Source organism: Phocoena sinus, chromosome 2 (genome assembly GCF_008692025.1).
Source record: "Phocoena sinus isolate mPhoSin1 chromosome 2, mPhoSin1.pri, whole genome shotgun sequence".
NCBI classification, from domain to species: Eukaryota; Metazoa; Chordata; class Mammalia; order Artiodactyla; family Phocoenidae; genus Phocoena; species Phocoena sinus.
In genome coordinates, this window is record NC_045764.1 from 30,967,068 (window position 1) to 30,989,533 (window position 22,466).

Sequence of the window (22,466 nt, forward strand, 5' to 3'; positions counted from 1 at the left end):
AACTAGTGAATATAACAAAAAAGAAACAGACTCACAGATATAGAGAACAAACTAGTAGTTACCAGTGGGGAGAGGGAAGGGGGGAGGTTCAGGATAGGGGTAGGGGGTTAAGAGATACAAACTACTATTTATAAAATAAATAAGCTACAGGGATATATTATATAGGACGGGAATATAGCCAGTATTTTATAGTAACTATAAAAGTATAATCTATAAAAACTTGTATCACTATGTTGTATACCTGAAACTAATATTGTATTATAAATCAACTATACTAAACAATATGTTGTACACCTAAAACTAAAAAAAAAAAATCAAATGGTGAAAGTACGTTGAAAGCAAGGAATCTAGTTAAGAGATCATCTAAGGGCAAGCAGCTAAGTGTTTCAAATAGGGAGGGGATTCAATAGGAAGTAAACTTGGAACAAGGGTGCCAAGACAATGCAGTGACGGAAAGAGTAGTCTTAACCGATGGTACTGGGACAACTGGTCAACAGCGTGGAAAGTAATGAATTTTGACTCCTACTTCACAGCAAGAACAAAAATTAACCTAAGATGGATCATAGACCTAAATGTAAGTGCTAAAACTATAAAACTTTTAGAAGAAAACACAGGAATAAATCTTTATGACCTTGGGTTGGGCAATGGTTTCTTAGATATGATCTTGAAAATAAAAGCAACAGAAGAGAAAACAGGTAAAATTGGACCACATCGAAATTTAAAACTTTTGTGTTTCAAAGGAAACCAAGAAACTCTCAACAAGAAAGTGAAAGGATAACCCACAGAATGAGAAAGTATTTGCAAGTTACATATCTGATAAGGGACTTGTATCCAGAATATAGAAATTTAGTAGTAAAAAAGCAAATAATTCAGTTTTTTAAATGGACTGAAGATTTGAAAAACGTTTCTCCAAGGAAGATACGGAACTGTTTAATAAACGTATGAAAAGATGCTCAACAGTACTGACCATCAGGGAAATATATGTCAAAAATGACAGTGAGATACCCTGTCACACCCTCTAGAATGGTTGTAATCACAAAAGCAGGCAATGATAGGTGTTGATGAGGATGTGGATGTTGGCTGGTGGAGCCAACTGTGGTAAACTAAGTAAGGTATTCCTCAAAAGGTAAACATATGTAGAATTACCACATGGCCCAGCAGTTCCACTCCTAGGCATATACCCAAGAGAAGTGGAGACAAATACCGACATGATAACTTACTAAACATGGTTGTTCATAGCAGCATGACTCATGATAGCCTGAAAGTGTAAAGAACCCACATGCCCATTAACTGATGAATGGTGAATAAGCAAAATGTGGTATATCCATATAATGGAATATTGTTCAACAGTGAAAAGAAATGAAGTACTGATACATGCCGTGACATGGATGAACCTTGAAAACGTTACCCTAACTCGAAGAAGGCAGTCACAAAGGACCATTATTGTATAATTCCATTTATATGAAATGGTCAGAACAGGTGAATAGACAGAAAGATTAGTGGTTTTTAGGATGCGGGAATTCAGGGATGATGGCTAAAGGGTAGGGAATTTCATTTTAGGGTGATGAAAATTTTATGCAGTTGATTGTGATGATGGTTGCACAACTCTGAACATACAAAAAACATAGAATTGTACATTTTGAAGAGTGAATTTACGATAGGTTAATTTACATGTCAATAAAGCTATTCTAAGAAAAGGGCCCAGGGAAGGGGAATCCTACATATCTGTTGAGTAGCTCCAGGCAAGTGTATGGTGGGTAGAAGGTAAGCATTTACACTGAGGTAAGCATGTAAGCTAAGCTAGGCTTGTTTTATCTGGTTGAAGGCCATTGTGTACATTTATAGAGTGTATTATGAATGTTTCAAATCCTTTATTTTATTTAATTCTCTGTGAAATAGGGGTTAATAACCACATGGAATAAACTGAGTCTCAGAAGGGTCTAGTGAAATGTCCCAAAGAGGTACATCTTGAACGCAGGTCTCTGGACTCATCATATAATGCTCTTTTCACTTACATGTAAAATTTAATTTTAAATATTAGAAATACTTATGGAATATAATATCTGAAATTCAGAACTCATAATTCTACCACATAAGCTACATATATATGTAACAAAATTAATAAAAAGTAGTAACCTTGTTAAGGAAGGAGCCAGAATTTTGGCTTTTTGTTTGTTTTTTTTAAGTTTAGAACATTGGTGGTGAGGTCAGTTTTGTGGAGAAAATGACAGTTTGGAGAAGGGCAATTGGAGGTGTCCTTTAAGAAGCTGGGAATAGGAAAGTGGAATAAGAATTAGAAATGAAAGCTATAATTTTGGAAACAGAGCCACAAGAGTGAGTAACCAACGGGCTGATGAAGGACGCAGAGGTAAAAAAGAACCAGTCTAACAGTCGTAGACATTTAAACAACATTTTGAGAACTACCAGGGTACAGTGGAAAAACTGTAGGGGTCTTGTGATTTCTGAACTAGTTGGGGCTTACCACTAACTGATTTTGAACAGGCCTTTCAGATCTCTTGGGACCTCATAGAATTAAAATGTTATCAGAGTTGATAAAATCCTAATCTCTGACCAAGTCCACAGAGAAGTCCTACATAAGGTCTAGTTGGCAGGTAGTGGAGTGGCACATAGGATTCCAGGCCTCCTGAATTCATTTGTAGAAAGGAAGTTGAACAAATGATTGTCGAGGAACCATTTGAAAAAATTGGATCCATCCATTAAAAAAAATTTTGATCGCCATGTTCACTGTGAAAACACATGACTAGAACAGTTTCCATAGAATGTTGAGGGTAGATTGGAAGAAGAAGGGGAGAGGAGTGAAACTGTATAAGGTGAGAAAAGTTAGAATTAAGTTAGTTGGTTGTAGAAATTTGGCATGAAAAACAGGAGAAAAAAAGGCAGCGGGGAGAATCTTTAACCAGAGAATTGGGCATATTTGAAGGAAACAGAAAAATCTTTGGAGGAGAGGTTATTCATATTATGCAGTTATATTTCTGCAAATGAATCAACAGTCAACCTTCAGGAATTTTTTCCCCTTTTTAAAAAATCTTTTAAGGAATCAAGAAATACTATAACAGATAGGTAGGCAAACCTTTTCTGTAAAAGGTCAGATAGTAAATAGTTTCAGCTTTGTTGACCATGTGTTCCCTGTTGCAAGTACTCAGTGCAAAAGCAGTTACAATGAAATGTAAAGGAATGGGCATGGCTAGTGTCCAGTGAAACTGGGCAAATAACTGAACAGATTGCAGGCCTCTTGTTTATCATAAACTCAGTTTCACTACCAGGCACAAGTAGAAATACATATTATTGTTGCTTATGGCTGCCTGTGATGTCGAAAGGACAAAATATGATGAAAGTAAAATTCTTTGATGCATTTAATTCCATCCAAAAGCTATAATCGTGTGTGTGTGCACATACAGGTCAATGAGATCATATTATACTGCTTTAAACTACTTCTCCCGGGCATTCCCTGGTGGCACAGTGGTTGGGAGTCCGCCTGCCGATGCAGGGGACACGGGTTCGTGCCCCGGTCCGGGAGGATCCCACATGCCGCAGAGCGGCTGGGCCCGTGAGCCATGGCCGCTGAGCCTGCGTGTCCGGAGCCTGTGCTCCGCAACGGGAGAAGCCACAACAGTGAGAGGCCCGCATACAGCCAAAAAAAAAAAAAAAAAAAGCAAAAAAAAAACTACTTCTCCCATCACCATAATAAAAACCATTATCTTGGACATTTTCTCATGTAAACATATAAAAGTCAACTATATTTTGACACACCTACAATTTTCTTATGGTAAAGATATATGGAAAAAATGGATTATTTTCCATTTCTTTTGAAAATCCCTCTGAAAAGCACCATGTTAGTCTTTTGTAAATCCAGTACAGAGCATACGATTGCCTCAATAATAATAATTCTACTACTGTCAATTTTGATTACTGGAAACAGTGTTAAAATTTTTTAACTATTCCTCTATTCTATCCTGTTCCTCTCCCCATTTAAAGAAATGGTTTTACTCTGTGTAGACCATATAGCTATTATATAATTTAACCTTTCTCCCTTTAATCCACATTTAATCCTGTAAGTAGGTGTATATTTAATGCTGTAAGTAGGTGTATATTTAATGCTTATCACCAGTCCTTTCCATGTGCCTCTTGTCATTTTGATTGTCAGAAAGTTATTTTCTATTAGGAAAGGATCATGAAAAACAGTGTTCCCTGTGTTTTTCTTTTATGTTTATTAGCTTTTCTGTGCCCTTTTATACTTGAAGATTAGCTTTACTGGATATAAAATTCATGGCTCATTGTTTCCCTTGAGTATCTTAACGATGTTATTTTTGGCATAATGTGTTGCTACCCAAGTGTGATGATAATCTAATTTATATTTCTTTTAAAATTATAGCTCTTTTTGCCGAGATGCCAAAGAATCTTCTGCCTTAAAATCTAGTCATTTTATTTGAATATATTTTGGCATTTCCTCTGAATTGATATTCTCAGGTATCTACAGTGATTTGTGTCCTTTGAGTATACAGTTTCAATTATATATATAAATATATGGAAGGATATGTAAAATACATATACCAGGAAAGTTCTTTATTTAATTTTAGTTTTACTATTTTTTTTCTCCTACTTCAATTTAGTCTTTAGGTATTCCTACTATCCATATGTTGTATGTCTTTTGCCTGTCTTCATATTTGTAATTTTCTCTCAAATCCTTTTTAAAAAATCTCCTGAAACATTTCTTTTTTGTTTTATAAAAGATTTACCTTTTTTACTTTCTGTTTCTTTCATGGTATTATGTTTATTTGTGTTCCTGTCTAAAATGGCTTTTGAAAATTTCTAATTAACTCTTGAATTCTGTCAGCCTCATTTCTGAATTCTTAAAATTCTTTTTTTTTTCAGTTTTTGAATTTTATTTTTTATACAGCAGGTTATTAGTTATCTGTTTATACATATTAGTGTATACATGTCAATCCCAATCTCCCAATTCATCCCACCACCACCACCACCACCACTTTCCCCCCTTGCTGTCCATATGTTTGTTCTCTACATCTGTGTCTCTATTTCTGCCCTGCAAACCAGTTTATCTGTACCATTTTATTAGGTTCCACATATATGCGTTAATATACGATATTTGTTTTTCTCTTTCTGACTTACTTCACTCTGTATGACAGTCTCTAGATCCATCCACATCTCTACAAATGACCCAATTTCATTCCTTTTTATGGCTGAGTAATATTCCATTGTCTATATGTACCACATCTTCTTTATCCATTTGTCTGTTAATGGGCATTTAGGTTGTTTCCATGACCTGGCTATTGTAAATAGTGCTGCAGTGAACATTGGGGTGCATGTGTCTTTTTGAATTATGGTTTTCTCTGGGTATATGCCCAGTAGTGGGATGGCTGGGTCATACGGTAATTCTATTTTAGCTTTTTAAGGAATGTCCATACTGTTCTCCATAGTGGCTGTATCAATTTACATTCCCACCAACAGTGCAAGAGGGTTCCCTGTTCTCCACACCCTCTCCAGCATTTGTTGTTTGTAGATTTTCTCATGATGCCCGTTCTAACTGGTGTGAGGTGATACCGCATTGTAGTTTAGACTTGCATTTCTTAATAATTAGTGATGTTGAGCAGCTTTTCACATGCTTCTTGGCCATCTGTATGTCTTCTTCGGAGAAATGTCTATTTAGGTCTTCTCCCCATTTCTTGATTGGGTTGTTTGTTTTTTTAATATTGAGCTGCATGAGCTGTTTATATATTTTGGAGATTAATCCTTTGTCCGTTGATTCGTTTGCAAATATTTTCTCCCATTCTGAGGGTTGTCTTTTCATCTTGTTTGTAGTTTCCTTTGCTTTGCAAAAGCTTTGAAGTTTCATTAGGTCCCATTTGTTTATTTTTGTTTTTATTTCTGTTACTCTAGGAGGTGGATCAAAAAAGATCTTGCTGTGATTTATGTCAAAGAGAGTTCTTCCTATGTTTTCCTCTAAGAGTTTTATAGTGTCCAGTCTTACATTTAGGTCTCTAATCCATTTTTAGTTTATTTTTGTATATGGTGTTAGGGAGTGTCCTAATTTCATTCTTTTACATGTAGCTGTCCAGTTTTCCCAGCACCATTTATTGAAGAGACTGTCTTTTCTCCATTGTATATCCTTGCCTCCTTTGTCATAGATTAGTTGACCATAGGTACATGGGTTTATCTCTGGGCTTTCTATCCTCTTCCACTGATCTATATTTCTGTTTTTTTGCCAGTACCATATTGTATTTTTTTTTAATTTTTTAATTTAATTTAATTTATTTGTTTATGGCTGCGTTGGGTCTTCATTGCTGCGTGAGGGCTTTCTCTAGTTGAGGCAAGTGGGGGCCACTCTTCGTTGCGGTGCACGGGCTTCTCGTTGCGGTGGCTTCTCTTGTTGTGGAGCATGGGCTCGAGGTGTGCGGGCTCAGTAGCTGTGGCTCGCGGGCTCTAGAGCGCAGGCTCTGTAGTTGTGGCACGCACCGGCTTAGTTGCTCCTTAGCATGTGGGATCTTCCTGGACCAGGGCTCGAACCCGTGTCCCCTGCATTGGCAGGTGGATTCTTAACCACTGTGCCACCAGGGGAGTCCCCATATTGTCTTGATTACTGTAGCTTTGTAGTATAGTCTGAAGTCAGGGAGTCTGATTCCTCCAGCTCTGATTTTTTTTCCTCAAGACTGCTTTGGCTATTCGGGGTCTTTTGTGTCTGCATACAAATTTTAAGATTTTTTGTTCTAGTTCTGTAAAAAATGCCACTGGTAATTTGATAGGGATTGCATTGAATCTGTGGATTGCTTTGGGTAGTATAGTCATTTTCACAATATTGATTCTTCCAATCCAAGAACATGGTATATCTCTCCATCTGTTTGTGTCATCTTTGATTTCTTTCATCAGTGTGTTACAGTTTTCTGAGTACAGGTATTTTACCTCCTTAGGTAGGTTTATTCCTAGGTATTTTATTCTTTTTGTTGCAATGGTGAATGGGATTGTTTCCTTAATTTCTCTTTCTAATCTTTTGTTGTTAGTGTATAGAAATGCAAGAGATTTCTGTACATTAATTTTGTATCCTGCAACTTTACCAAATTCATTGATTAGCTCTAGTAGTTTCCTGGTGGCATCTTTAGGATTCTCTATGTATAATATCATGTCATCTGCAAGCAGTGACAGTTTTACTTCTTCTTTTCCAATTTGTATTGCTTTTCTTTCTTTTTCTTCTCTGATTGCCATGGGTAAGACTTCCAAAACTGTTGAATAATAGTGGCGAGAGTGGACATCCTTGTCTTGTAGGAATCTAGAGGAAATGATTTCAGTTTTTCACCTTTGAGAATGATGTTTGCTGTGAGTTTGTCGTATATGGCCTTTATTATGTTGAGGTAGGTTCCCTCTATACCCACTTTCTGGAGAGTTTTTATCATAAATGGGTGTTGAATTTTGTCAAAAGCTTTCTCTGCATCTATTGAGATGATCATATGGTTTTTATTCTTCAGTTTGTTCATATGGTGTATCACATTGATTGATTTGCGTATATTGAAGAATCCTTGCATCCCTGGGATAAATCCACCTTGATCATGGTATATGATCCTGTTTGCTAGTATTTTGTTGAGAATTTTTGCATCTATATTCATCAGTGATATTTGTCTATAATTTTCTTTTTTTGTGGTATCTGTCTGGTTTTGGTATAAGGGTGATGGTGGCCTCATAGAATGAGTTTGGGAGTGTTCCTTCCTCTGCAATTTTTTGGAAGAGTTTGAGAAGAATGGGTGTTAGCTCTTCTCTAAATGTTTGGTAGAATTCATCTGTGAAGACGTCTGGTCCTGGACTTTTGTTTGTTGGAAGATTTTTAATCACGGCTTCAATTTCATTACTTGTGATTGGTCTGTTCATATTTTCTATTTCTTCCTGGTTCAGTCTTGGAAGGTTATACCTTTCTAAGAATTTGTCCATTTCTTCCAGGTTGTCCATTTTATTGGCATAGAGTTGCTTGTAGTAGTCTCTTAGGATGCTTTGTATTTCTGCAGAATTTGTTGTAACTTTTCCTTTTTCATTTCTAATTTTATTGATTTGAGTCCTCTCCCTCTTTTTCTTGATGAGTCTGGCTAAAGGTTTATCAATTTTGTTTATCTTCTCAAAGAACCAGCTTTTAGTTTTATTGATCTTTGCTCTTGTTTTCTTTGTTTCTATTTCATTTATTTCTGATCTGATCTTCATGATTTCTTTCCTTCTGCTAACTTTTGGTTTTGTTTGTTTTTCTTTCTCTAGTTCCTTTAAGTGTAAGGTTAGGTTGTTTATTTGAGATGTTTCTTGTTTCTTGAGGTAGGCTTGTATAGCTATAAACTTCCCTCTTAGAACTGCTTTTGCTGCATCCCATAGGTTGTGGATTGTCGTGTTTTCATTGTCATTTGTCTCGAGGTATTTTTTGATTTTCTCTTTGATTTCTTCAGTGATCTCTTTGTTATTTAATAACGTATTGTTTAGCCTCCATGTGTTTGTGTTTTTTATGTTTTTTTTCCCTTGTAATTCTTTTCTAATCTCATAGTGTTGTGGTCAGAAAAGATGCTTGATATGATTTCAGTTTTCTTAAATTTACTGAGGCTTGATTTTTGATCCAAGATGTGATCTATCCTGGAGAATTTTCTGTGCGCACTTGAGAAGAAAGTGTAATCTGCTGTTTTTGGATGGAATATCCTATAAATATCAATTAAATCTATTTGGTCTACTGTGTCATTTAAAGCTTCTGTTTCCTTATTTATTTTCATTTTGGATGATCTGTCCATTGGTGTGAGGTCTTAAAGTCCCCCACTATTATTGTGTTACTGTCGATTTCCTCTTTTATAGCTGTTAGCAGTTGCCTTACGTATTGAGGTGCTCCTATGTTGGGTGCATATATATTTTTAATTGTTATATCTTCTTCTTGGATTGATCCCTTGATCATTATGTAGTGTCCCTTCTTGTTTCTTGTAACATTCTTTATTTTAAAGTCTGTTTTATCTGATATGAGTATTGCTACTCCAGCTTTCTTTTTTTTTCATTTCAGTTATTGTATTGTTCATCTCTGTTCTTTAATTCTTCCAGGTGTTTGTTCTTTAATTCTTCTAGGTCTTTGTCAGACATTTCTTGCATCTTCTCGATCTCTGCCTCCAGTCTTTTTCTGAGGTTCTGGATCATCTTCACTGTCATTATTCTGAATTCTTTTTCTGGAAGGTTGCCTATCTCCACTTCATTTAGTTGTTTTTATGGTGTTTTATCTTGTTCCTTCATCTGGTACAAAGTCCTCTGCCTTTTCATTTTGTCTATCTTTCTGTGATTGTCTAAAATTCTTATTTATATTCTTTCATGTCCTGTGTATTTTTGTAATGCCTTTTCACTTGTTTTATAATAGTAACAGTTTTGATCCTTTATTTTTCTTTTTTTGAGTACTCTTTTTGGCATGCTTTCATTTTCTGTAAGGATATTCTGCTACTCATTGTGTTCTATAGTAATTTTCTAAGGGATTTGATCATAATCCCTTTTTTGCTCAATTTTATGGGAAATTACCTTTCTTGAGCTTCTAGAAATTGGCTTAGTTTTCTTGTATGTGTGCATGCACTAAAGAAACATAACTGCTGCTTTCTGACATTTCCTAGGCTCATGCCTTTTGTACCCTTTCATCTTTTGCTGTTCCTGTCCCTCTCTAGTCTGAATCCACTGGCAGGTCTGTGTTGAGAATTCCTAGGGGTTACACTGCTCTAGCCCATTCACGCCCTACTGCAGGCTCCTTGCTCTCACTGACAACTGGAGAGGCAAAATTCCTCCCAGTTTCAGCTGTTGTTCTCAAATTGCCCTGCCATTCTTTCCAGTAAATACCTGTTAGTTTTTTGGGGGGTTCTTCAGGTCTAAGGTGTGTCAGATGCCTTGTGGCTTTCTTTCCAGGTAGGTTTTGGGAACACACAAGTCTCATAGGTGTTGCTCATCCCCAGCTGCTTCCTCAGGAGGGTACATTGGTTGCCTGTGGGTTTTTTTTTTTGCTGTATATACGGTTTTTGGTTTGCTGTATAGTTGCCCTGCTTGTTTTTATTTGGAAATTCAAGAAATTCCAGATCCACGCTACTACTATGGCTGCTAATGAGGTTTTAGTGCTCAAATTAGTGTGAGTTTTAAAAGACAACTCTATAAAGGGAAATTGAGTTAAAATTAAATTGAATAATTGAATAATTAGCTAGATACTTGTTTTAGTGCCCTAACACTTCGTGTTAGGCCCTTGCAGGGTTGTACTCAGGTGGGATATGTAGAAGAATATGTAAACCCCTCCCAAATGAACCTCTGATACCCAGGCTATTTACAGTGCTGTGTGTTAAGTAGCAGAAGTGTGTCTATGTGGCCGGAGAGCCTACAGGATGGGCCACTTGTGCCTGTGAAAAGCTAGGTTGGTTTCATGAAGGAGGTGTCGTTGAACCTGAATGTTGAAGGGTGTGATGCTAAAGGAGTCCTAGGCAGAGAAGAAATGTGAAAGCTTGGAACTTGATGATGCATGGCATGCTTAAGCAGAGGTCAGTAGTTAAGTGTGTTTAGGGTAAAGACTGGGGTGCTGGGAAGCAAGTTGGCGTTGCATTTCAGGATATTGCATGTTAAGGAACTTGGACCTCTGGGCAATGGAATGACAGAATTGGGTTTGTTTTAGAATAATAATCCTTTGAACACGATGGAGGGTAAATTGTAGTGCAGTGGAAGGTAAGAAATCTGTTGAAAAGGCCAAAAATAGGACCGTGTGGAGATCTAAACCTAAAAAGGTTTCAGAGAGAAACCTTCCCTAAGAGGAAGGGAAAGTGTGAGATAGTCGAACCTCTTATAGTTTTTGATGATCACCCTGGTCTTAAATTCACAAAGCTTTTAAGGCTAAGGTTCTCAGCCCTGGCTGCCCATTAGAATCACTTAGGAGATTTTTTTTTTTTTTCAACGCCTGCCATCTGCCCTCCTCCAGTTTTATTTAATGGTTGTGGGGTGGGGGGTTTGGAAATCATCAAGCAGTTTTGAGACTGATCCCAAATGATTTTCATCTGCAGACAGGGTTGGGAATCACAGACTTCCTGGGTAGTCATTAAATGAACTGCAGCCAGCGCTGATCCAGCAGGATGACATGCCCCACAGAATGCTGGCACTGCATGGAAGCAGTATGTTCTGCCTGGGTTTGATGCCTGGCTCATGCAGCCAAGACTGTACTTACTTGTTCACAAGCAAATCTTAGGAAGTATCTACTCACCTCCGCCTTCCTTATTGAAAGGTCCTTAATGTTTTTGGCATTTCTTTAATATTTTTGTATTATGTTTTTAATTTTTAAATAAAAGAATTATCAAGCAAGATGTAAATGCACAGTTTAAAAGTATACAGAATAAAAGATTAGTGCTAGCCTCCTCCAAGGACGGAAAAAGAGCCAGAGAATAACACACCCCTCCCCAAACTGCCCTGGAGGTAACCCTTGGGTGTTTTAGGTTTTTTCCAGTATTTGTAGTTACAATCTGCAGTGAATAACTATGTACATATGTATTTTCTTATTTTTGGAGCTGTATATGTAATCTTCAGGGTACATTGCTAGAAACTGGTTCACTCTGTTGAAAGATAAAGCGCTTTTGAGGACTTCCCTGGTGGCCCACTGGTTAAGAAGCCGCCTTCCAACACATGGGACGTGGGTTGGGTTTGATCCCTAGTCGGGGAACTAAGATCCCACATGCTGTGCCGCAACTGCTTGAGCCCTTGTGCCACAACTAGAAAGCCCGTGTGCTGCAACAACGGAGCCCACGCTCTGGAGCCCGCGTGCCACAACTAAGACGCAGCCAAAAATACAAATAAGTAAATGCATACATACATACATACATACATAAATGCTTTTGTAATTTTGTTAGCCAAATTCCTCTCCTAAAGAATTGTAGCAGTTTTGCATGCCCATTAGCAGTGGTGCCTATTTTTCTACAGCCGCCTCAACAAAATGTGTTGTTGTACTTTAATTTTTATCATTCTCTGTGTGGTTTTAATTTGCGTTTCTTATGAGTTTTAACATTTCATATCTTTTGTAAATTGCTTCATTGGGTTTTTTGTTTGTTTGTTTGTTTTTGGGTTGTTTTGTTTTGTTCTTTTTTCAGTGGTTTTTAATATCAGTGTATGGACTGAGGACCCCAAAAGACCTCTGAAGTCTTTTTATGCTTAGAACAAACTATTTTCATAACAGCACAAAAATGTTATTTGTCTTTTTCACTGTGTTGATAGTTGTAGTGAAGGTACAAAAGCAGTGGTATGAGGTAAAACTGGCCTCATAGCCCCAAACCATCCTAATAGTTCCTGGGCTTACTCAGAGTTTATAAGAACAATCCCAGTTTTGCTGCAGAATAACTCAAAGCAGTAAAAATTACTAATTTTACCACATGTCAGCTTTTGAATAGACATTTAAAAAATAATCTGTATATTGAAATGGGAAATACACATAAGGCATTTCTACTTTATACTGAAGTACTTGCATGATTGTTTGAATTGGAAGCTCAACCAGCTGTGTATTTGTGTGTGTAACACCACTTTTACTTGAAGGAATGGTTATCCAGACTGGAATATTTGACAAACATTTTTCTCAAGTGATGAGTACCTGTTGCTTCAAGGAAAACAACTCTGATAATAGTTGTTGCCAATGAAGAAAATTGAATTTTAAAACAGAAATTAAAATTTGGAAAACATTTATCTGCCACCATGAGATGAGCTCAGTACTTTTCACTACTTAAAGACTTTGATTGCATTGGTGGTGATATTAATTAAAGTATGATTTTTTAAAAATATTGTATAGTGAAATGTGTCATCATTTGAAAGATTTACCTAAATATTTTCCAAATGACCAAGACACACTATTATAAAATCACATTGGATAAAATAATCCATTCAAAGTGCAAAATAGGCCAGTGGATGGGTATTCATGTAACAGAGTAAGTACAAAATGTCCACTGATACGGTTTTAGGTTGCACATTGTAGCCACCCATTAAGAAACTATCACTTACCGATATAAAATCAAACATGAGTATCCATAATCATCTAAAAGGTTTACTAAAATCACTCTTCTTTTCAACTATGTGTGTGGGTAAGGTTCTTCATGTACTTTAACATAAAATGAAATATTAAAACAGATTGAAAGTATTTTCTTGAATTTTTCTTTCCCTTGGTCGTGAATGTTGGATTTTGTCAAAGGCCTTTCCAGGGTCTATGGATATAATCTCTGAATTTTTTTCTCTACGTTTATTAATAGGGTCTCCTATATAGTGGCTTTCCTAATACAACAGTCTTGGAAATAAATCACCTTGTCATGGAATATTTGTATGGTGTTGGCTTTTATAAATGATGTTAGGCTTTAGTATTCGGAGGGGGGATCTGTCTTTTTAAAATTAATTAATTAATTTGTTTTTAAAATTTTTGGCTGTGATGGGTCTTTGTTGCTGCGTGTGGGCTTTCTCTAGTTGCAGCAAGCAGGGGCTACTCTTGTTGCAGTGCTTGGGCTTCTCATTGTGGTGGCTTCTCTTGTTGCGGAGCATGGGCTCTAGGTGTGCGGTCTTCAGTAGTTATGGTGTGTGGGCTCTAGAGCACAGGCTCAGTAGTTGTGGTGCACGGGCTTAGTTGCTCCGTGGCATGTGAGATCTTCCCACACCAGGGCTCGAACCCGTGTCCCCTGCCTTGGCAGGTGGGTTCTTAGCCACTGTGCCACCAGGGAAGCCCTGTCTTTATCGTGGATAGTCATGATCAGATTTAGATATCAGTATTATAATTGCTTTTTGAAAAGAGTTAGAAGCTTTCCTTCATTTTAGGATGCTCTGGAACAATTTATGGAGCATCGAGGCTATCTGGATATTGATGTTTTGGTAGAATTCCCTGTGAAATCATCTGTGCCTGGTGTTTTTTGTGGGATAATTCCCTCATAACTATCTCTGTTTCCTCTTCAGCGATGGGGTTGCTTAAGTCTTTATTTCTAATAGAGTCAATTTCAATAATCTGTATTTCCCTATAAAATTATTTGAACTTGTTCTGTAGTCTCTTATGTTTTCTAATTGTGTGCTAATAGTTTTCTTTCTAATCATTTCTTTATTTTTGAAATTTTAGGCCTACTTCTAGCTATTTTGAAATTTGCATATTCTCTGGTTTTGAGCTATATTAAGGGTATGGTTTTGTGTAGTGATCTGTTTTGTATTGTTTTGGAGACACAGATTCAGGCAGTTGCCATTATCTTCTGCCACCCAGATGTTTTCCTGTTTATTTGCTTTTTCACATTAACCTTTTCTGGGGGGTATTAGCTTTATTGCAGTATAATTCACATACCATACAATTCACCATTTCAATGTACAATTTAGTGATTTTTAGTATATTCACAGATCTGTAAGACCATCACCAGAGTCACTTTTTAAGCATTCCATCACCCTAAAAAGAATAATGTTACTCATAAACCATCCCTCCCCAATGTCTCCATCCCTTTCCACACCCTGGCCATCGACAATCACCAGTCTATTTTCTGTTTCATACAGATTGGTCTTTTCTGAACGTTTCATCTAAGAGGAATGGTATGATGTGTGTGGTCTTTTATGGTTGGCTTCTTTTAGATAGCATCATGTTTTCTGTGTTCCCCATTTTGTAGCATGTATCAGTACTTCACTCCTTTCTATTGCAGATAATTCATTTAATGGATATACCATATTTTATTTATCCATTCATCAGTGGATAGACATTTGGGTTGTTTGCAGTTTTTGGCTATTAATAAATGCTGCTGTGTGTGTGGGTATAAATCTCTGTTTGCACACGTTTTCATTTCTTTTTGGTATATACCTAGGCGTGGAATTGCTGGTGTTTATTCTTTTTTAATAAGAGTTTTTCTCTTTTCTTCTTCTTTGGCTATTTCAGTAGACTTTGGGGTGGAAGGGGAGGTCATGATGTAGCCCCTGTCCATGGTGGGCGTGGTCTTTGTGGATGGGACAGTAGTGGAAGGAAGTTGTTACCTTTGTCCTCAGGTGGTTTGGATTGTAGAGCATAGTGTAGTACAACGTTATATGAAAACATAGCCTCTGATTTTTTGATTCTGGAGCCCTAGGAGAATATTGGCTGTTTCTTTTTTAGACTACTCTGAATACTTCATTTCCTTTCTAGGGAATGGTGTGGATTTCTTTGAGATTAGGTAATTTTTATTTTTATTTATTTTTATTTAATTATTTTTTTAGAGTGAAAACTTCTATATTTAGAATTAGCCAGCTGGACTCAGTTTAGGTGATCCCAATTTTGTTGGCAGCATCCAAAGCATCATAGTCAGGAGCCAGGCGAACATATGCCTTCTTCTCTGCATCAGACCTGATCAGGGTGTTGACCTTGGCCACGTCAGTGTCATAGAGCTTCTTCATGGCCTGTTTAATTTGATGCTTGTTGGCCTTGACATCCACAGTGAACACAGTGTGGTGGTGTCTTCTATTTTCTTCATGGCTGACTCGGTGGTGAGGGGGAACTTGATGATGGCATAGTGGTCAAGCTTGTTTCTCCTAGGGGCGCTCTTCTGAGGATATGTGGGCTGCCTCCTGAGCCGCAGTGTTTTGGGCCGTCGGAAGGTGGGTGACGTCCAGATCTTCTTTTTTGTGGCTGTGTACGCCTTTCAGCACTGCTTTCTTGGCCTTCAAAGCCTTTGCTTTGGCTTCGGCTTTGGGAGGGGCAGGGGCTTCCTTCTTCACCTTTGGCGCCATCTTCGTGAAAAAAGCGAGATTAGGTAATTTTTAAATAACTTGGTAGTATTTTGATTGTTTTCTGTGCTGGGCTGTCCTTAGTCACCATGGTAAAGATTTTCAGCTCATTTAGAAGTATATAATTAATTATGATTTTGTTTAATTAACAATATAAGTAATTAAAAATGCTTGATATGATTAATGTATATTTTCTATTGTATGCAGTGTGCATAAGACATTATAGTGTATTACTTCAGTAGAGATTTTTAGGGTACGTGAAGGAAGTTGATTTTCACAGCTGTAGATATTTTATTATATAAAATGGCACCCGGTTTATATGCTCATTAAATCTGTCATTCTGCAAATCAGTTGCCAGTGTTTGTGATGATCATGGCGGGGCGGGGGGGGGGGCGGGCACTGCCAGGTCCCTCAGGAACCCTTCTGATAAGCAAAAATGAATTCAGGATTTCAGTGTTCAGAATTTTTAAATGTGTTTTAGTTCTTAAAGAACATTCATGTAATTGACAGTTTTTGATATTCTGTTATGCCCAGCATTAAATTTATTAAAGCCTGCATTCCCATACCAGGATAGGTCATTCTGATGTGTTTCCATACAAGTGAGTGAGCATTTTGTAATAGGATTGTAATTTTTATATTTGAACTTTTTTAGATTGTAGAGTATGACATCATAACATTTTACTATAATTGTTACTTTAGGCTCCTGGATTTGGATTTGGAATTGCAATATCTGGTGGAAGAGATAACCCTCATTTCCAGAGTGGGGAAACCTCGATAGTGATTTCAGATGTGCTTAAAGGAGGACCCGCAGAAGGGCAGCTGCAGTAAGCATGTTTCCTACCCTCAGCCATTGGCATGCCATGCTAGTGATTTTTCTAAATTAATATACGTTTATGCTTATCTCTGTCATATATGGAAAGCTTGTATCACTTAACTTAAATAGAAGGTCACTGTAAAAAATAAAGATAGTGAAAAGAAAACTTGTTACTCGGTTTGGGGTAGAATCTAGCCTTCAGGAGCCTCTCACCCTGAGTCTTAGTGTTTTTGTTCAACAAAGAAGATTAGCAAGATAAAAGAGAGGCAAAAGATACACTAGCAAAAAAATGAGAGTATGAGTAGAGGACTGAAAGAAAATTGGAAGGAGAAAGACTTCTTTAAAGAAGGAATAACTTTTTCCAGCCTTGTGACTTAGTATCATTGAATGCCTGTAACTGTACCACCAGAAGTCATTTTGTGTAATGTGGTACCTGTTCAGTCCTTTTGGGAAACATTGTGTTAATAGTTAAAAAATTAATGACCTGTGGTTAGTTACAAGTGCTAAACATTTTTTGTGGGGGATTTGAAATTAAATAGCTGGACATTATTTTATCATTGATCTGAAGACAGGTTAATTAGCCCATAATTAGAATATCTTTTTTAAAGATCCTATCTTAAAAATATCTTTATAAACTTATTTGTATGGTTTCATCTAACATGTTATTATTTTGGTCACTTTTTTTCCTTAGGGAAAATGACCGAGTCGCGATGGTTAATGGCGTTTCAATGGATAATGTTGAACATGCTTTTGCTGTTCAGCAACTAAGGAAAAGTGGAAAAAATGCAAAAATTGTAAGTGTTTTTTACCTTTAATTTTATAAAGATACCAACTTTACTGTTGGTATGTTTTTGGTGTTTGAATTCATTCTTCCCATTTAAGAAAATAAAATCTGAAACAGTAGTTCTAAAGTTAGTTGTTTACAAGTAAGAATGTTTCTTTCTTCTAATACTGGTGGTATGTTTTGTCACTGGTGTGTATTTTCTCAAAGCTCAGATACCAGGATTTTTTTTTGATTGAAAAAGAAAGGAAGGAGCTCCTGGTTGAATGGTTACCTCTTTATGGCTTAATGCTTCCTCTTTAAAAAAATACTTAAATTAGACTGAATCTTGGCGTATAGTCAGTTTAAAGTATTTTCTGTTACAGGTTTTGTTCAGTGGACAAATTTTATGTTGTCCCTTGAACACATATATTGTTGCTACTTTGTTACTGTGATATAGTTTGAGGAAAGAGAGAGTGGTAAGGGTTTATTTTTTTGGTTCTGTGTGTTTTGGTTTTTTGTTTTATAGAGTTGTTCGGGGTTCATATGTTTTTTAGTGTATTGCTAGACTCTTCTGTTTCATTTAAAACTAGGCACATGTAGCAGACTCTTCTGTTTCATTTAAAACTAGGCACATGTAGCAGAGAATGGATTTAACGTTAAAGTCCTACGTAAAATTATACCTACATAGGGACTTCCCCGGCGCTCCAGCGATTAGTACTCTGTGCTTCCACTGCAGGGATCACAGGTTCGATCCCTGGTCGGGGAACTAGGATCCCACATGCCATGAGGCCAAAAAAAAAAAAAAAAAAAAAAATATATATATATATATATATATATACACACATGTATATCTATCAATGCATAGAGGAGCACGTTAACCACTTTGCTGCCCCTGTTTCTGCCTTATCTAGACTCTGAAAGGCCTAATTAAGGTACTGCTTGAGGCGTTAGCTCAGGTGTGTAGAGTAGGAGGAAGAGGCTGGCGGCTACATGGTTTGTCCTGCTTTGTCCACTGAGAACCTTTCTACTTTGCAGCAGACAGTCAGAGCCACAGTGGACCCAACAGAAAGGAGAGGGCTGGAGTGAGGAGGCCTGCATGGTGTTTTGACCTCTGGGAGCTATGGTGAGAGCCAGAAGGGGTATTTCCTGAGACTGTATACCCACAGTTGGAGGCCCTCTCACCTTGTGTAGGCTGCTGTGCCGTATGGCTCATCTCCGCACCAGTGTCCTTGCTGGTTAAGTGAGTTTTCTCATGTGGCAGTAGACCAAGAGTTTAGTCACTGCATTCCAGATGACAGGCATCTTCTGCTGTGCGTGTGTTTCCACAGCTTTTTGTTGTAACTGTATTTTTACATTTGGAACTCTACTGTTGTTTTAAATTGCAGTTCATGTACAGACTGGCTAGTTGATGGTACAATTTTTAAACAGTTTTTATAACATGAGATTGTAGCATTTACAGAAGCAAATTGCTAATTTTTATATTTGTTGGTTTTTATAAATTGAATAAGTGTTCTTCAGATGAGTCACTGCATATTCCAAGGTGAGCACCTTAGGTAAATTGGATTTTTCTCCCTGTGTCTGAGGTTGTGAGCTTCACCCATAGCTCCAGCTTCATTCTTTGGAATATTGAACTGTTGTGTTTTTCCATGCAAAATGTTTAGTACACATGCCCCACATCAATAATACAACCAAGAAAGTTGTACTCCTACACTTCAGACTTTTCTAACCAGAGAAATGATTTTGTAAGAAACAGTCCAAAACCTGTTATGTATTTGAAGTAGCACATGTGAGAAGGATGAGTTTTCCTCTCACTGTGCTTCGCTACATCATTTGGAAAGGTGGCACTCAGGAAGGCTGGGCAAGTAGTTTGCTCTTCAGGGAGAAGCTGTAGGAGGGTTGGGTGGAAGCATGTTCAGTCAGCAGAGGGTAGCTGTTCATTCCTGCGTCTGAAGAGAGTGGGTTACGTCATCAACGTACGCTAAGTTTTCATCATTGAGAATAAAACCATAGTGTCATTGTAGGATGTCTTCCTTAACTCATCTCCTGCCATAACCAGAACCTCAGGTTACTATATATGTTTTTTTCCCCCCAGTTCTGAGTAGCTAGCTCCTTCCCTCCCCGGCCCTGGGCTCTTATATTTTGATGGTTCTTAGTTTATATCTTTCCATAAACTAAGACCCCTTGGGCATTAGGCTCAATAAATTTCTTTTCCATTGAATTAAAATGTTAGAACTCCTTTGATAATATAACTACCATAAATATGCTTAATTTTGTTTAACAGTAGGTGAAGAGAAGATAGTAAAAGATTGTTTATAACATAGTGAACATGTGTAGTTTTTACTAAAATTCTGAACATACTAAAAAAGCATTATGAAGCGAATGGGCGAAAACACCTTCCTAGAGATAAACTCTGAACACTTTAGTATTTACCCACATGGCTGCATAGCATTTCAGTGCGTGTGCACACTTCCTCAACGCATTCACTGATGGGCATTTCAATGTCCAGTTTCCACAAGTATTTTTTTAAAGATTAAGATTATTTTAAAAATAATCTTATTAAAATTATTTTTAATAAGATTATTTTTAAAATAATCTTTATTATTTTAAAAATAATAAAGATCATCGTATTTCTATCTACTTGTTCAGTTACTTTTTAAGAATAACTTCTTAGAAAAAAAAAAAAAAAGAATAACTTCTTAGGAGTAGCTTTTTAGAGTCAAATGGCATGAATGACTTGATACATGGATTGCCAATTTGCCCATTAGAAAACCAATAAGCTACTGAGAGAGTACAATTTCATCAACACTTTACATCTCTGCCAAACTGATGGACTAAACATAGTATTTCAAATTACAAGTGGGTTTGATCTTCACCTGGTATGTATACTTCCCGTTATGTTTCTTTGCCTGTTCCTGTCCTTGTGTTGATGACTGTCACACTAGTGTTGTGTGTATTAAGATGATTAGCCTTTTGTGGTATACACTGCATATATTGTTTTTCCATTTTCTTTGTGAGTGTGTGTAAGTTGTTTACAGTGTTTTTTTGGTTTGCTTTTATATCATTTTATTTCATCATCATGGGAATGTTTTCATTTTTATCCTGTCATATCTGTCAGACTTTCACTTGATTGGCTCTGCCTTTGGTGTCATGCTTACAAAAGTCTTTACCTTACCAGAGTTATAAAAACATATATCTTATATTTTATTCTAGTACTTACATAATTTCATTGTTTTGTTTTATATTTGAATGTTTAATTCAGCTGATCTGTTTTGAAGTAGGCATTTTTTTCCCAAAATTTTTGTTTCACAATTTTCAGTGTTAAAATCAAGTATGATTACCAAGCCTGAGTGGGTTTATAGTACTTAACTCATAATATAAATGGGGAATCATAGCAGGATTGGATATTTTTCAATGAGTTAAACACTTACTACATGCAAATACTTCATTACAGGTACAGTTAAAATGACCTGGCCAGGACCTTCTCCTCAGGGAACTTGAATTTCAGTAGGCTCGATGGGTACACACAGTCACAGCCATCATGCACATCATCTGAGATGGAGGGTGCTTCAGGTGCAGATTTCAGACAGGTGGTGCTCACTCTCTTAGGGGAGTGACGGGGAAAGCTTTGAGGACTCAACTGGTTATTTTGTTTATACCTTACTAGGGAGCGATTGAAGATCGAAGTGCTAACACAAAGAATTGCTTCTAATACAACATGTTGGAGATGGAAATAGAGGTGAGAGTAAGACTCAGGGAGGCAGTGAGGGGTGCTTTACAGTAAATGTTGCCCGAGAAGGGCCTCAGCCATGAGGCACCAAGAGTAGCAAGGCAGGCAGCCTTTTCTTCATTCATAACAGGGCCTTGGCTGCCTCTCCTTTCCACATGCTGGCCTCTTGGTGCTTGTTGACCTTTAGCTTCAGTGTGTCCTCAGAGAGGCCTTCTCTGATCACTCTTGGTGGTAAGAAGCTGCGGTATTAAGTGTGGAGCAGCCCTTTGAAGAAAGTGAGTCACAAAAGGAAGAGAAAAGATGATAGCTTGGAAATGAGTAGCGAGATGGGAATCGAAGATGAGTTTGCAGATTAGTAGGCAGAGGACAGACTGGAGGTAAATAGGAAGAGATTATAGTTGTTGGTACCTGGCTTGGGGGGTGGTGGTAATTGATGAGGAAAGGTCTTGGAGGTGGGGAGGGATGAGAATAAGCCCCTCTGAAAGGGTGTTGTTCATGCAGGAAGAGGATCGAATTGTCTGAGACCAGGAAGGAAGACCAAATAAATGAGACACTGAAAGCATGTGGGAGTGGGGATGTGAAGTGGCACTGATCTCTATAAATCAGGCCTAGTGACTGGCATCTCGGAGAACGGTTTCGGGATACCTGTGTTAGCACATTCCATGGAATTTGAGGCAACAAGAGGTAGATGAAAGGATTGCTGAATAAATGAAAGAATTCTTTCAAGTAAAATGAATTTATAGAGGAGAACCTAACCAGCCGGTGTGGGGATGCAGCCATCTGAAGGGGAAGATAATACAGGACAGGGTTTGACCTGGCACAGGACCGACGGGTCAAGAGAAAGTAACTTCCTCCCAGCTTTACTGACATACAGTTGACATACGGCACTGTGTAAGTTTAAGGTGTGCAGCATGATGATTTGACTTCATGAAATTATGACATCCATCATCTCATATAGGTACAAAGTTAAAGAAATAGAAAAAAACATTTTTTCCTTGTGATGAGAACTCTTAGGATTTACTCTCTTAGCAACTTTAATTATATTTACTATGTTCTACATTATGTCCTTAGTACTTATTTATCTTATGAAGGGAAGTCTGCACTTTAAAAAAAAATAATAATTATTTTATTTTTGACTGCATTGGGTCTTTGTTGCTGTGCGTGGTCTTTCTCTGGTTGCGGGGGCTACTCTTCATTGTGGTGCGCGGGCTTCTCATTGCGGTGGCATCACTTGTTGCGGAGCACAGGCTCTAGGCACGCTGGCTTCATTAGTTGTGGCTCGCGGGCTCTAGAGCGCAGGCTCAGTAGTTGTGGCACACAGGCTTAGTTGCTCTGCGTCATGTGGGATCTTCCCGGACTAGGGATCGAACCTGTGTCCCCTGCCTTGGCAGGCAGATTCTCAACCACTGTGCCACCAGGGAAGCCCCAATTTGCACTTT

At 37.5% G+C, this 22,466-nt stretch overlaps 1 protein-coding gene and 1 pseudogene across 7 annotated transcripts in view; one reads left to right on the forward strand and one right to left on the reverse strand.

Moving 5' to 3' along the window:
• TJP1 (tight junction protein 1) overlaps positions 1 to 22,466 on the forward strand; it is a 116,418-nt gene that overhangs the window by 34,314 nt on the left and 59,638 nt on the right. For 6 of the 7 annotated variants that reach the window (XM_032622219.1, XM_032622221.1, XM_032622222.1 and 3 more), the window contains exons 3-4: positions 16,423 to 16,547; positions 17,229 to 17,331. In XM_032622219.1, coding sequence (XP_032478110.1) covers positions 16,423 to 16,547; positions 17,229 to 17,331 — 228 coding nt within the window. Of the gene's footprint in view, positions 1 to 15,531; positions 15,595 to 16,422; positions 16,548 to 17,228; positions 17,332 to 22,466 lie in introns of those variants that run through there. The other variant, XM_032622223.1, reaches the window with a different exon arrangement.
• LOC116748801 lies at positions 15,184 to 15,726 on the reverse strand (annotated as a pseudogene).